Source organism: Arachis stenosperma, chromosome 2 (assembly GCF_014773155.1).
Source record: "Arachis stenosperma cultivar V10309 chromosome 2, arast.V10309.gnm1.PFL2, whole genome shotgun sequence".
Classification (NCBI taxonomy): domain Eukaryota; kingdom Viridiplantae; phylum Streptophyta; class Magnoliopsida; order Fabales; family Fabaceae; genus Arachis; species Arachis stenosperma.
The window spans coordinates 57,523,938-57,539,144 of NC_080378.1; the positions used below are offsets into that span (position 1 = coordinate 57,523,938).

A 15,207-nucleotide genomic window follows, 5' to 3' on the forward strand; every position below is an offset into this window, starting at 1 on the left:
ATGGGTGAACCTTATGGAAACACCTATAACTCATCATGGAGAAATCATCCTAATTTCTCATGGAAGGATCAACAAAGACCTCAACAAGGTTTTAACAATGGTGGACGCAATAGGTTGGGCAATAGCAAGCCATATCCATCATCTTCTCAGCAACAGACAGAAAATTTTGAACAAAACACTTCTAATTTAGCCAATGTAGTCTCTGATCTGTCAAAGGCCACTTTCAGTTTCATGAATGAAACAAGATCCTCCATTAGAAATCTGGAGGCACAAGTGGGCCAGCTGAGTAAAAAAGTCATTGAAACTCCTCCCAGTATTCTCCCAAGCAATACAGAAGAGAATTCAAAAGGAGAGTGCAAGGCCATTGACATAGTCAATATGGCCGAATGCACAAGGGAGGAGGAGGACGAAAATCCTAGTGAGAAAGACCTCCTGGGACGTCCCTCAAGCAAGAAGGAGTCTCCTATTAAGGATCCAAAAGAATCTGAGGCTCATATAGAGACCATAGAGATTCCATTAAATCTCCTTCTGCCATTCATAAGCTCTGAAGACTATTCATCCTCTGAAGAGGATGAAGATGTAACTGGAGAGCAAGTTGCTCAATACTTAGGAGCTATCATGAAGCTGAATGCCAAGTTATTTGGTAATGAGACTCGGGAAAGTGAACCTCCTTTGCTCATTAATGAACTGGATACTTGGATTCAGAAAATTCTACCTCAAAAGAAACAAGATCCTGGCAAGTTCTTAATACCTTGTACCATAGGCACCATGATCTTTGAAAAAGCTCTGTGTGATCTGGGGTCAGGGATAAATCTAATGCCACTCTCTGTAATGGAGAAGCTGGGGATCATTGAGGTACAACCTGCCTTGTTCTCATTACAATTGGCAGACAAGTCATTGAGACAAGCTTATGGGTTAGTAGAGGACGTTCTAGTAAAGGTTGAAGGCCTTTACATCCCTACTGATTTCATAATCCTAGACACTAGGAAGGAAGATGATGAATGTATCATCCTTGGAAGACCTTTCCTAGCCACAGCAGAGGCTGTGATAGATGTCAACAGAGGAGAGTTAGTCCTTCAATTGAATGGCGAATACCTTGTGTTTAAGGCACATGGCCATCCCTCTGTGACAGAAGAGAGTAAGCATGAAGAGCTTCTCTCAATTCAGAGTCAAGAAGAGCCCACACAGTCAAACTCTAAGTTTGGTGTTGTGAGGCCACAACCAAACTCTAAGTTTGGTGTTAAGACCCCATATCCAAACTCTAAGTTTGGTGTTGGCAACTATACAACATTGACCTGATCACCTTGTGGCTCCATGAGAGCCACAGTCAAGCTATTGACATTAAAAAAGTGCTTGTTGGGAGGCAACCCAATTTTATTTATCTAATTACTATTTTATACTATTTTATTGTTATTTTGTGTTTTATTAGGTACATGATCATGAGGAGGCACGAAAAAATCAAAAAAAATTAAAAACAGAAGAAAAAACAGAAGAAAAAATTTTTTCACCCTGGAGGACGCACAGGCTGGCGTTCAACGCCAGTAAGATGCATCTGGCTGGCGTTCAACGCCAAAACAGAGCACCATTCTGGCGCTGAACGCCAGAAACAAGCAACATCCTGGCGCTGAACGCCAGGAATGTGCCTAGAGGAGAAAAGCTGGCGCTGAACGCCAATAACAAGCATGAAACTGGCGTTCAACGCCAGAAACATGCTTTACATGGGCGTTGAACGCCCAGAACATGCACCAATGGGCGTTTAAACGCCAGAATGGTGTGCCAAGGCATTTTACATGCCTATTTGGTGCAGGGATGGAATTCCTTGACACCTCAGGATCTGTGGACCCCACAGGATCACCTCAGGATCTGTGAACCTCACAGGATCCCCACCTACCTCGCCCTCTCTCTCTCCATTCATGGTCATCCCTTCTATTTTTCATTCACCACCCACATTTATCCACTCTTCCCCATACACCCCACCTACCTTTACAATTCAACCTCTCCTTCCCACCCAATCCCACCCATATAGCCGAATCCATCTCCCCTCACTCTCCTCCATTTTCATTCTTTTTCTTCTTCTCTTCTTTCTTCTCTTGCTCGAGGGCGAGCAATATTTTAAGTTTGGTGTGGTAAAAGCATAGCTTTTTTGCTTTTCCATTACCATTAATGGCACCTAAGGCCAGAGAAACCTCAAAGGGAAGACAAAAGCTTCCACCTCTGAGTCTTGGGAGATGGAAAGACTAATATAAGCCGTCATAGCTCAGTGGTAGAACATGTGGCTGCAAATCAAGAGATCCCTGAGATATCTCAGGGGATAAGTTGTCCTCCACACAAATATTGGAAGCAACTAAGGGGAGGAACACCAAAATTACTAGGAATCATTCAACAGAAGCAAGGAAGAGACACAGAGGAGCTCAAAGAGCAATATTGGTTCTTCAAGAAGGCGCCACCTTCACCCAGGTGGATTCATTCCTTGTTCTTATTTCTTTCTGCTTTTCGGTTTTTAATGTTGTGTTTATCTATGTTTTATGTCTCTACTTCATGATCATTAGTATGTAGTAACTATATCTTAAAGCTATGAATAAAATCCATTAATCCTTCACCTCTCTTAAAAGAAAAATGTTTTAATTCAAAAGAACAAGAAGTACATGAATTTCGAATTTATCCTTGAATTTAATTTAATTATATTGATGTGGTGACAATATTTTTGTTTTCTGAATGAATGCTTGAACAGTGCATATGTCTTTTGATCTTGTTATTTATGAATGTTAAAACTGTTGGCTCTTGAAAGAATGATGAACAAAGAGAAATGTTATTGAGGATCTGAAAAATCATGAAATTGATTCTTGAAGCAAGAAAAAGCAGTGAAAACGAAAGCTTGCGAAAAAAAAAATTTGAAAAAAAAATGGCGAAAAAAAAATAGAAAAAAAGAAGGAGCAGTAGAAAAAGCCAATAGCCCTTAAAACCAAAAGGCAAGTGTAAAAAGGATCCAAGGCTTTGAGCATCAATGGATAGGAGGGCCCAAGGAAATTAAATCCAGGCCTAAGCGGCTAAATCAAATTGTCCCTAACCATGTGCTTGTGTCATGAAGGTCCAAGTAAAAAGCTTGAGACTAAGTGGTTAAAGTCGTGATCCAAGGCAAAAGAGTGTGCTTAAGAGCTCTGGACACCTCTAACTGGGGACTCTAGCAAAGCTGAGTCACAATCTGAAAAGGTTCACCCAGTAATGTGTCTGTGGCATTTATGTATCCGGTGGTAATACTGGAAAACAAAGTGCTTAGGGCCACAGCCAAGACTCATAAGTAGCTGTGTTCAAAAATCAACATACTTAACTAGGAAAGTCAATAACACTATCTGAAATTCTAAGTTCCTAGAGAAGCCAATCATTCTAAACTTCAAAGGAAAAAGTGAGATGCCAAAACTGTTCAGAAGCAAAAAGCTACAAGTCCCGCTCATCTAATTATAATTAAAATTCATTGATATTTTGGAATTTATAGTATATTCTCTTCTTTTTATCCTATTTGATTTTCAGTTGCTTGGGGACAAGCAACAATTTAAGTTTGGTGTTGTGATGAGCGGATAATTCATACGCTTTTTGGCATTGTTTTTAGGTAGTTTTTAGTAAGTTCAAGCTACTTTTAGGGATGTTTTCATTAGTTTTTATGTTAAATTCACATTTCTGGACTTTACTATGAGTTTGTGTGTTTTTCTGTGATTTCAGGTAATTTCTGGCTGAAATTGAGGGATTTGAGCAAAACTCTGAAAAAGGCTGACAAAAGGACTGCTGATGTTGTTGGAATCTGACCTCCCTGCACTCAAAATGGATTTTCTGGAGCTACAGAACTCCAATTGGCGCGCTCTCAACGGCGTTGGAAAGTAGACATCCAGGGCTTTCCAGCAATATATAATAGTCCATACTTTATTCGGAAATTGACGACGTAACTTGGCGTTGAACGCCAAGTTCATGCTGCTGTCTGGAGTTAAACGCCAGAAAAACGTCCTGATCCGGAGTTGAACGCCCAAAACATGTCATAACTCGGAGTTCAACTTCAAGAGAAGCCTCAGCTCGTGGATTGATCAAGCTCAGCCCAAGCATACACCAAGTGGGCCCCGGAAGTGGATTTATGCATCAATTACTTACTTATGTAAACCCTAGTAGCTAGTCTAGTATATATAGGACCTCTTACTATTGTATTAGACATCTTTGGTCTCAGTTTTGTTTTATTCTTCATCCTAAGAGGCTATTGATCACATTTAGGGGGCTGGCCATTCGGCCATGCCTGAACCTTTTACTTATGTATTTTCAACGGTGGAGTTTCTACACACCATAGATTAAGGGTGTGGAGCTCTGCTGTACCTCAAGTTTCAATACAATTACTATTACTTTCTATTCAATTCTCTTTTATTCTTATTCCAAGATATTCATTCGCACCCAAGAACATGATGAATGTGATGATTAGATAACCCTCATTATCATTCTCGCTTATGAACGCACGTGATTGACAACCACTTCCGTTCTACATGCAACAGAGCTTGAATGCGTATCTCTTAGATTCCCCAACAGAATCTTCGTGGTATAAGTTAGATAGATGGCGGCATTCATGAGGATCCGGAAAGTCTAAACCTTGTCTATGGTATTCCGAGTAGGATTCTGGGATTGAATGACTGTGACGAGCTTCAAACTCCTGAAGGCTGGGCGTGATGACAAGCGCAAAAGAATCAAGGGATTCTATTCCAACCTGATTGAGAACCGACAGATGATTAGCCATGCGAGTGACAGCCGCAGAGGACCATTTTCACTGAGAGGATGGGATGTAGCCATTGACAACGGTGATGCCCTACATACAGCTTGCCATGGAAAGGAGTAAGAAGGATTGGATGAAAGCAATAAGAAAGTAGAGATTCAAGAGGAGCACAGCATCTTCATACACTTATCTGAAATTCCCACTATTAATTTACATAAGTATTTCTATCCCTTTTATTTTCTTTCTATTATTAATATTCGAAATTCTATAAACCAATTTAATCTGCCTAACTGAGATTTACAAGGTGACCATAGCTTGCTTCATACCAACAATCTCTGTGGGATCGACCCTTACTCACGTAAGGTTTATTACTTAGACGACCCAGTACACTTGCTGGTTAGTTGAACGGAGTTGTGGATTCAACCAGTGCCATAATAAAAGACTTCATCTCAAAATAGTTAGAACATGGATCACAATTTCGTCCACCAGTTCTTTACATATTCAAATTACAACTTTATTATTATAACTATACTTCAGCATATGTTTGAGAGTAATAATCTATTTCTTCTCGGTAACATAACATACTTATGAATAAATAACTTCAATTTTAAAAAGTGATTTTTGATTACTTACTTGCATTTCATTTTTTAATTTTTATTTAATAATTTTAATATTATTTATTTATTTATTTATTCAAAAATTCTCTTCAAAAACTATCAATTTAGTATTCAAAATATGTTCTAAGTTTGTCTTTACATATATTTTTAAATTACAACCCTTGTATTTTTTTTCAATTCTATCCTATTCAAGAAGAATAACCCAATAAATATCTAATTTTTTCTTCCTCATTCATTTTACTATTTCAACTCTTAGAATTTATAATTATTTTTTTGTAATTACTTATTGACTATTCTGATGTTTATACTTATCTTCACCTAATATTTTATGTACATGTTGATTCACATAATATTTTTGAATTTTTTAAATTATTTTTAAAATGTTATTCACTTTTAAGTGTAACTAAAATTAATAATTTAATATAAATTGATAAATTATTTTACTTTATTAATTAAAATTATGATGTGATTGTTATTATTATTTTTCCATTTAATTAATTATAATAATAAAAAAAATTATTTTTTATGTTTAGAAAATATCAATGCAATGATCCTTTGAATTACATGGCTTAGGGTTTAAAGATGATTTTTTAAATGCATATTGATTGAAACTAAAAAAAATTATAAAAATATTGCATAAATAATAGAAAATATGTTGATCATATACATGCTAATTTAAATAGCCAAAATAAAATAAAATAAGTAACAAAAAAGATATAAAATTTCACCTTTGTTTTGTGGTACAAAAATAATACATAATAATATGATAAATCGTAATGTTTTGATATAAAAAATATAAAATTTTTAAGATAAAATAAAAAGATGCGATATTTTATGTATTAGATAATTTAAAAAATACTTATTATAGAGTAACTTAAAAATATTTTGACCTAAAAAAACTATTTAATAAAATTAAGAGAGAGAGAGAAGGAGAGATGGTATTAAAATTTTTTAACTAATAAAAAGAATCTGATACGTGGTCAGGAGGACATTTTCATCATCTTAAAGCTAAGAGACGGAATGGTAATCTTATCATATTCAAGGATCTGAATACTAGAAGAATTGTACCATGCCAGTCTTGGACATCAAGAAGACTAAGAGTCCGTCTCAAAAATAGTAGTGTTGAAAAGGCGACAACTCATAAAGCCCATTGGGCTAAGTCAGGACAGCAAGAAGCACAATAATGCTTTTCAAATTCAATGAGAGGCATAATTTATTATTAATTTTCGAATTTTTAGGCATTTAAGTTAGTTGTTTTGTTGTTAGAGTTTGTTGAAAGATTTGAATTACTCCTGATTTGCTTAATAGTATTTTTAGAAATTTTAAATTTAAATCAAATCTGATTTAAATTAGTTATCATATCTTTAGGATTTTAAAATTTAAATCAAATCTAATCTAATCCAACAAGATCAAATCTGATTTAAATTAGTTATCTTATCTTTTAGTTAGTTTGTTAGGTGCCTATTTAAACACCTTTGGTGAGACAATTTATATAACTTTTGATGAATAAATTTCAGTTGCTTTTAAGCACATTGTTATTGTGTGATTAAGTGAGGTGAGTGATTTGCTTCGCTTGTTGCATGGAGAAAATTGAGTGATTCAATTTTCATCCCTCTGATCTAGGTTGTCAAGGACAAGTTCTTTGAAGGTCTAGTAGGGAATCCTTTCCGGTGACCTAGATTGCTAAGAACAGGTATTTTAGAGGTCTAGTAGGAAAAAAATCCCATTTATTTATCCTTTTTGTTTTTTTTTTTTTCCTTATCAGAATCACCACCATCGACCTATTAAATTTGAGTGATATCAAGTGAGAATTAAGAAACAAACCAGAATGATAAATTCAAAAGTTTTCTATTTATATAGTGTTTTACTTTAAGTAATTATTTTTTAAGAATAGTATTTAAATGCAAATACAATAGTAAAAAGATTCACATTAGTTATAAAAACTAATGTCATCCTTATAGTACGGTCGCATTATTTCAAAACATACAAAATGAAATAATAAAATATAGTTTAATTAATGTGCACAATAAAACAAACATGAAACTTATATAATATAACAGGCAAATATGAAAAGTAATAACAACCTTATGTTCTAAGGTATTATATTAAATTGTAAATTAAATCTATAATTATTAGTTAAAATTAATATATTTTGATATTATTTTTCAGGATTACTAATATTAAATTTTGATAATTTGAACAAAATTTTTTAATGCTTTATGTCTTAAATTTTTTATTAATAGAACAATAAAATTACTTAACACGCACGTCAATAAAAAAAACTATTATTTTTATACATCTAGATATTCAAAAGAGACAAAAACAAATCCTTTTAATAACACTTTAACAACTCATAAAAGTTAACATAATGAAAAATTATAGATCAAAGTGATATATCAGATTGAAAATTGTGATAATAGTATTTAGTGATAATTAATTATAATCGGGTGAAAAAAAGATGGGAGGAGAAACAAAAAAGAGAAAGGAGAACAAGACAATATAATAGTTGTGCTGAGACAATAATAGATAGGTGTATAGAGAATAATAAGTAAGAGAAATAATATTGTGTAATACAATGAAGGAATATAATAAAAGTATAAATTAATAATTTGAAAAAAATAATAAAATTAAAGATAATTTAATAAATTGAATATAAAATATAGAATTATTCATGAAGATAAAAAATACTTTGAATATAATGCTTTATCTTTGTTCTATAGCTCAAATAACATAGTCTCTCCATACTCATTTAGATATTTCCAAATTGAGTTTCAATCCTAACTATTGAAAAAATAAATAAATAAACTTACATAATATTTCTAAATAATTACTTTATAAATATTTATCTTAATTTTGTTACACATAATAATGATATAATAAATTTTTTAATATTATATTTAATTTAAAATTATAAATTTTATATGTTCTAAAATTTAAATAACTTATAAATTTTTATATTTATTTTTAAATATTATTTATTTTAAATTTTTAAATTATTTTATCAAATTTATAATTTTAAAAATAAAAGATAAAAAATAATTTTTTAACAACAATAAAAAAAACAGCTGAACAGGCACTAGTACCAGTTGAGCCGCTAGTAAATATAAAACTAATGAATCCTTTCGAAATTAATTTTTTATAAAACTAATGGTTTCCGTACCTTAATAATTAACCATTTATGGGAAGCAAGTTGGAATAGAGAAACGAACTCGAGTTTGCCCTATTGAAATGCCTGGAGTCAACTTAATAAATATTTGAGCAAAACGCTACTGTTGAAAAACATTCCTTGCTTTTGATGCATTTTATGGTTATGAGAGGAAAGCATAAGTAGTTCGTTGTGATATACAGATGTAGAATATCTATTGTTAATGTGTCCATGATATATCACGATAGATGTATTTTGATTTATGTTTTCTTGAATACTACAGGTTAATTACGAGGAATACGTATATTGAAGGGAAGAAAATAATGAAAGATATATTTGCGTTGATCGTTACTAACAAGTAATTAACAAAAGTGTCAAATCAACATAAGATGAACTTAAGAATACGATGAGAAATTGCTGCTTCACAATTGGATATATTTACGTTTATTTATTTTTATTATTTCAATTGTTATATTATTATAATTATATATTTTTATTTTATTATTATCAGATTAAATAGTTCGATCATTAATCTACCAGAAGAACTATTAATATAGTGACCCAATAACTTAATCCGATCCATTACATCTTTTTAAATATTTGAATGGTTTGTTATGTATTTTTGTGGAAGAGAGGCAGACGAAGCAGAACCAATACCAAGGATCCAAAACGAACGATCAATCAAAGGTAATAATAATTTCAATTTTCAAAGGAAGAAGAAGAAGGAAAAAAAAACTGATACTTTATACAAATTGTTTCTCTCATCTCCATCTCCACCATTCTGAGTTCCTCCCCGCCATTCCTGCTACAAGTGTATGCATGAAATCTTTATTGTAATTTTCATATCCTTGATCGATCAAAATGTTCCTTTTTTTACCCGAGAAAGCAAAATTGAAAAGTTGTGTTCTTTACTGGAAATTAAAAAATGCGGCTTTGTTTTGTGGTATTTTTTGCTTTTATTCTTTTTTTTTTAAAAGAATTGCTTTTATGATTTTCCATGCATTGTTTCAGTGAAATTTTCATTTTCCCCCAAAACTAGGTTGTTTCTTATGGAAATTCGTGGACCGAAACTGTTCATCTGAATATCTGATCTGGGATTGGTGATTCAGAAAATTGTGATGATCTGATAAATACTAGAATCATAGAGGTGCATGTTTTAATCTGACATTATTTCGCATGATTGTAATGAAGTTTACACACTTTCTTTTTTCGTTCTTTTGAACCTCTATTACTACTTGGCTTAGTGATATTGAGTAGTTTTTGGATCTCACATTAAATAGCTACACTGAATGCTACAAAAGGAAAAATGGTTATTGAAATGTAGTGCTTAAAATGAATATCATAAAATGCAATTTGCTCCCTTGTTTTTTGACTTGTAAGCGGGTTACCCTTTCAAACTTTTGAAATGTGCAATTCAAGGCCTTGTACTACATCATGTATATTGTTTTTCGTAACGTAGTTGCCCTTTAATTGAAGGGTAATTTTGAACGTATAAACTAGCAAAAGATATTTTTTGCATCGTTTCATAACGGTAGGATGTCAAATTGCACATTTGAAAAGTTTAAAGATAAACTGCACGAGTCAAAGTTCGGAAGGTCAAATGTATATGTGATATATGTTATGCGGCAGAAAATAATGTATGTGTTTGATGTTGATTTAACCATGATATTTGCAGCAAAGCACAAATATGGAAGGGACTGTCTTTGCACCTGCACTGGAACAACTTGAGCATGTCAAATCTGAGCAAGGAGAAATTCTGACAAAGCCTTTCTTAGATGCCTGCAAGCACATATTACCTGTTATAGGTGCATGCTTTTTTATCCTTTGCTGTTGATATAGCCCAATGACAAAAGATGGAAACAATGTTATTTGGATATTTTTCGAGTGTTTTGTCTTTTTGTATAATGTGACATGATAAATGACATTTTATTGCACTTTAAGGATTCCTCTCCCCATGACAAGACACACAAAAGATTATTCTTCCATAGCATTCTTCTATTCTCATGGTTCTAATATTCGAAAATTGTTTGATTGCTCACAACGTATGAGAATAAAATTTATTGCTAAGAGTACGATATAGGAGATTTGAGATCTTTTTGGGTGGAAACTTGTAATTTGCCTTAAATATTTAGAATTCATTATACGTTACAAACTAACTATACATCCTAAACTTGTAAAACACAACAGATTCTAATTTGTGAAGCTATATGCACCCAATATAATAACTGCATTAATATTTTATAAATGATATTTGATTATATACTTGAACTAATTCATAGTTGAACTAATGCTTTTCGTGTCAGATAAGTTTGGAACTGCTATGGGCCTCGTTAAATCGGACATTGGTGGTAACATATCAGTATGTTCTGGTCAACTGCTAAGTATATTCATAGTTATTCATCGATATATTTGTTCAAAATATGATTTCTTGACACTACGGATGCACTAATTTTCAAGATAAAATGTTGTAAATGTGATCAGTTGTTTCGCTACCAACATCATTTATTTTGTTACTATTCTAGGTTCCTTTTTATGTGTGTGTGTGTGTGTAGATATCCATCTATATATATTATTTTCTTTTTATGTAGCCATATGTTTTTTTAAATTTAATATGTTCATTTTCACGGCAGAGATTGGAGACTCAATATTCTTCCAATCCATCCAGATTCAATTGTCTGTTTAGTTTGGTACAAGCAGAGGTTGAAACTAACACTACTAAGGCATCATCCAGTTGTACCAATGGACTTCTTTGGTTGACAAGGTAGAGAATACCATGCAGTTACATTAACTTTTGCTTCGAATTTAAGCCGTATTCCAAAGCCAAATTTTTTATATTGGACAAGTTTTTCTCCAATTTTAATAGACTTTAAAATCTCTTGACATTTCTAGCTTTGAGTTTTTCATGCATTATGTTTGTTTATTAGGAATACTATTGTTAGCAAGTTGGTTACGAAATCTTTTGATGTTCGTTGTTAGCTAGTATAAGGGTACAACTCACTTGTATAGTTGTATTTTTACCTTTTTAACCATATAGTAGTTTTTTTTGTTTCAGTTTTGAATTTTCTCTCAACTCTTTATTTCTCTGATTACCATGATCCCAGCATAGTGACCAGTGAATTTGATAAAATTTAAATAAAAGTATTGGAAATTGCATCTATACCTAAATAAGTCTGTGAAAGAATGTCATTTATGTCACATAGGACAGTTTTGTAAATCTGGGATTCAATTCAAACTGACAATGATTAACAGAGATTTTGTAGGAAGATGAATGATGAAGGCTTCAGTTTGTTTTCATTATCTTCTGCACTAATGATGGCCCTTTACACTTGATTTGATAATATAGTTTATCTAAGAAGGAAAAAAATGGTTCTTAGTTATTTTAAACATATCAAGCTTCTGCCAATATAACTTTTCTTTCTCAATGTGCCAATGCGATAACATGACAATCTTAATTTTCATTTGGTGGTTAGAGATCCCGTCAGCTAATGATTATTGATTACTTTTCTTTCATTGATACATGAAATATAATTTGCAATATCTGTATTTGTCTAACTTGAAACAGGGCCATGGATTTCTTGGTGGGTTTGTTCCAAAGTTTGATAGAGCACGAAGATTGGTCATTGTCACAAGCCTGCACAGAATCCTACAACAACACTCTCAAGAAGTGGCATGGTTGGCTTGCTAGTTCAAGCTTTGGTGTACTGCTCTTTTCATGCTTTGTTAATGCAATGGTTAAACCTCTTGATAGAAAAAAAATATTTCAGTGAAAATTCTTGATTTTGGTTAGCTTAAAGTTTGTGAAATGTGAGTGGCTGTTGATCTTACTATTTGCATTATTCTGCTCTCAAGTCTCTACGAGCCTTGCTCTGTATCAATGAGTGCTTCATATCCTAGTGTTTCTGACATATGAACTTAACGATTGAGGCTATTCCCTTATATATTTTGGTTATCAAAAAGTTAGACATGTGACATATGGAGGTCTTAGAAGAAATTTGCCGAATAATTCCCTTAAGATCATTAAAATATTGATCAAAAGATAATTCTACATCATTGCTTTCTGGTTTGTATGCAGTAGTTTAGTTACCTTTGACCAAAATATTAAGCATTTGTGTAGATTTTACTTGTCTCTTTTTATATCTAGCATTGTTCCGTTGTGTCCGTGTGACCTCAAGGTCACAGGTTCAAGTCGTGGAAATAACCACTGATGTAATTATTAGGTTAGGATGTTTACACCCTTCAGGTATGACCCTTTCTCAGACCTGTTGTTAACGCCAGATGCTTGTGCATCTGGCTGCCCCTTTTCTGTTGCCTTATGTCAGTTCCCCTTCTTTCTCTCTGCTATTTATCTGCTTTTTCGCCATTTTGTTTCTCCATTAGAAAGGCTTGTACAGTATATGAGAGCCAGTATGCTTTTAGAACATACTAAATGTTTGACGTACAGGTTGTCATGAAGCTTGTTCCTGATAGGAAGAAGTTCATGGAGGTTCTCGGAGGCGGTGGCAATCTCAATGCTGACATGGAGAAATTTTGTGCTACCCTTTCCCCACTCCTTGAAGAGAATCACAAGTTTCTGGTAAGATTTCTTGGGTCAACTTTGGCCTTCTAGTTAATTGATAACATTTTTCTTTAACAGGACTGTAAAAATACGTTGAACTGTATATGCTTCGTCAAGTTTAGGCTGGAGCATGGCGGAATGTCTTATATTAAATCAAAAGGATTCAGATACGATGCTATTGTAGCATATATCACATTAACTATCTCCAACAATCCGATCCCTGGGAAAGATTGTTTTAGTTTAGATTTAAATTTAAGATTTATTAAAACATATGGGTAAGATTATGCTAATGGTAGGATGTGTTACTAAATACAAAAAGGGTAGGGAGCCAATTTTTTTTAGTTAATTTTTGTTTTACAGTATTTTTGTTTATCTTAATATGTACATTCTAAACTATAAATTATAAATCTTAAATTATAAATTCTCAACCCTAAATCTTCAAAAATATGGAATTAAAAAAGAAAAATAAACTAATGTTAACTGACTACAAATTAGCTCCTATACTTTCTTGCATAGAAATTATGTAAAGGAATATCATTTTGCATTTTGGGTGCAGGCGCGTCTCGGCTTGGACGATATGAAGGCATCATGAATAACAGCTTCGAGTTGTCCTTGATGAGTGGCTCTATTCTTGTTGAGTCTTTAAACTGCATTTTTCGCATTTGACTAGCCTGAGAAAATATTCAATTTCTTTGCCACTAATTATTCTACAGAATCTTATGGATTTTCTTTGTATTGTCAAACTTATTTATTAGCATAATTCTGAGGTCAAGACTAATTTAAGTTACGCAGCTTGGTTTTTTGCAATTAGGAATCTTGGGGAATGGATATCACAGTTTGGCTCCATTAGAGCTGAGCCAAACTAACTTATTACTATAAAATGTATTCAATTTATATATACAGTCTTGTTGCACATCCAAGCATTTTCGACAACCAACTTCAATAAGATAGTCCAAACTTAACAAAAATTATCTTGCGTTCTCTTGTTGCACATCCAAGCATTTTCGACAACCAACTTCAATAAGATAGTCCAAACTTAACAAAAATTATCTTGCGTTCTATCGCTCCTTTCTTTTTCTTCTTCACGTTTCTCCTTCTCTTTCTTCTTTTTTTTTTGTATTATTTTTTATCGCATGTTTTTTCTTTTCCTGAATTTTTCTTGTTTTTATTCTTGTTAAAAATAGTAAAGCAAGAAAAATTATGAAAAAGTAAAATAAGAAGTGAAAGATAAACAAGAAAAAAAGAAAATGATGATGATGAAGAGGAGGAAAAATTTTGAGTTATGCAGAATTTATTAGGAAATAACGCCAAAATTTTTTAGCTGTTATATAAAAATTTCTCAATTTTGACACCAAAAATTTTTAACAGTGACTCAATTATTCAAGTTACACTTATAAATTATAATATAATATTCATATACATATTGATCAGATATATATATATATATATATTAACTTGGGATAATTATACAAAATTAAAAAGAAATAATTCAAATATTGAATAAGTATAATCTATTAATGTATAAGGAGAAATAAGAGTTAATACTCAAATTGGCCCCTGAAATTTGACCTCCGCATCAATTTAGCCCTCAAGGATTCAATTGACTCTAATTGTACTCTGAAATTTTGCCTCGAGCCTCAATTTGGCCCTTCCGGCGTTTTCCGTCACCGGAGAGCTGACCTGGCAAATTTGGTAGATACTTGGCACCCTAGCAGTTAGATGACATGGCAAAATGTTTGAAGGCTTCAATTTAACCCCTAAAAATTTCAAATAAAACCTAGAACTTCCAATTTCTCCAAATCGAAGAGTGTCTCAAAGAGGTGAGAAGAATGTTGCGAAGCAGCAGTCAAAGCTCAGGTAGTTCTGGTAGAGCTTGTTCGCATAGTGGCTGGGTGAAGAACGCACACGGTGACAGAGGTGGGAAGGTTCCGCATTGGTGCGGTTGTGGGTTGCGTCCTATTCTTCGGTGGTCTGGGACGGATTCCAATCCAGAAAGACCATTCTATGGATGCTCTAACTATAATGTGAGTTGGTTGAATTATTGCAAGTTAATTGTGTGTCTTATTTCTCAAATGCTTGTTGATTTTGTAGCTGTTCTTCCTCTCAATTTTTTTTGGATTTTTTGTGTTGTAGACTACCGGTAAGAGAT

General features: G+C 32.8%; 1 protein-coding gene across 2 annotated transcripts; it reads left to right on the top strand.

Annotated features, from left to right (window-relative positions):
- The first annotated feature begins 8,945 nt into the window (after window positions 1-8,945).
- Window positions 8,946-13,997, top strand: LOC130961602 (glycolipid transfer protein 1-like). 2 transcript variants are annotated; one of them, XM_057887566.1, is made up of 8 exons: window positions 8,967-9,190; window positions 9,543-9,650; window positions 10,179-10,308; window positions 10,807-10,862; window positions 11,134-11,264; window positions 12,066-12,201; window positions 12,945-13,076; window positions 13,615-13,997. In XM_057887566.1, exons 3-8 carry the CDS (start codon window positions 10,191-10,193, stop codon window positions 13,648-13,650), a joined length of 609 nt encoding a protein of 202 aa, XP_057743549.1. In that variant the 5' UTR covers window positions 8,967-9,190; window positions 9,543-9,650; window positions 10,179-10,190; the 3' UTR covers window positions 13,651-13,997. The 2 variants fall into 2 exon arrangements, with proteins under 2 accessions (XP_057743547.1, XP_057743549.1); XM_057887564.1 differs by lacking the exon at window positions 9,543-9,650 and having other exon boundaries at window positions 8,946-9,190; window positions 13,615-13,995.
- The last annotated feature ends 1,210 nt before the right edge of the window (window positions 13,998-15,207 follow it).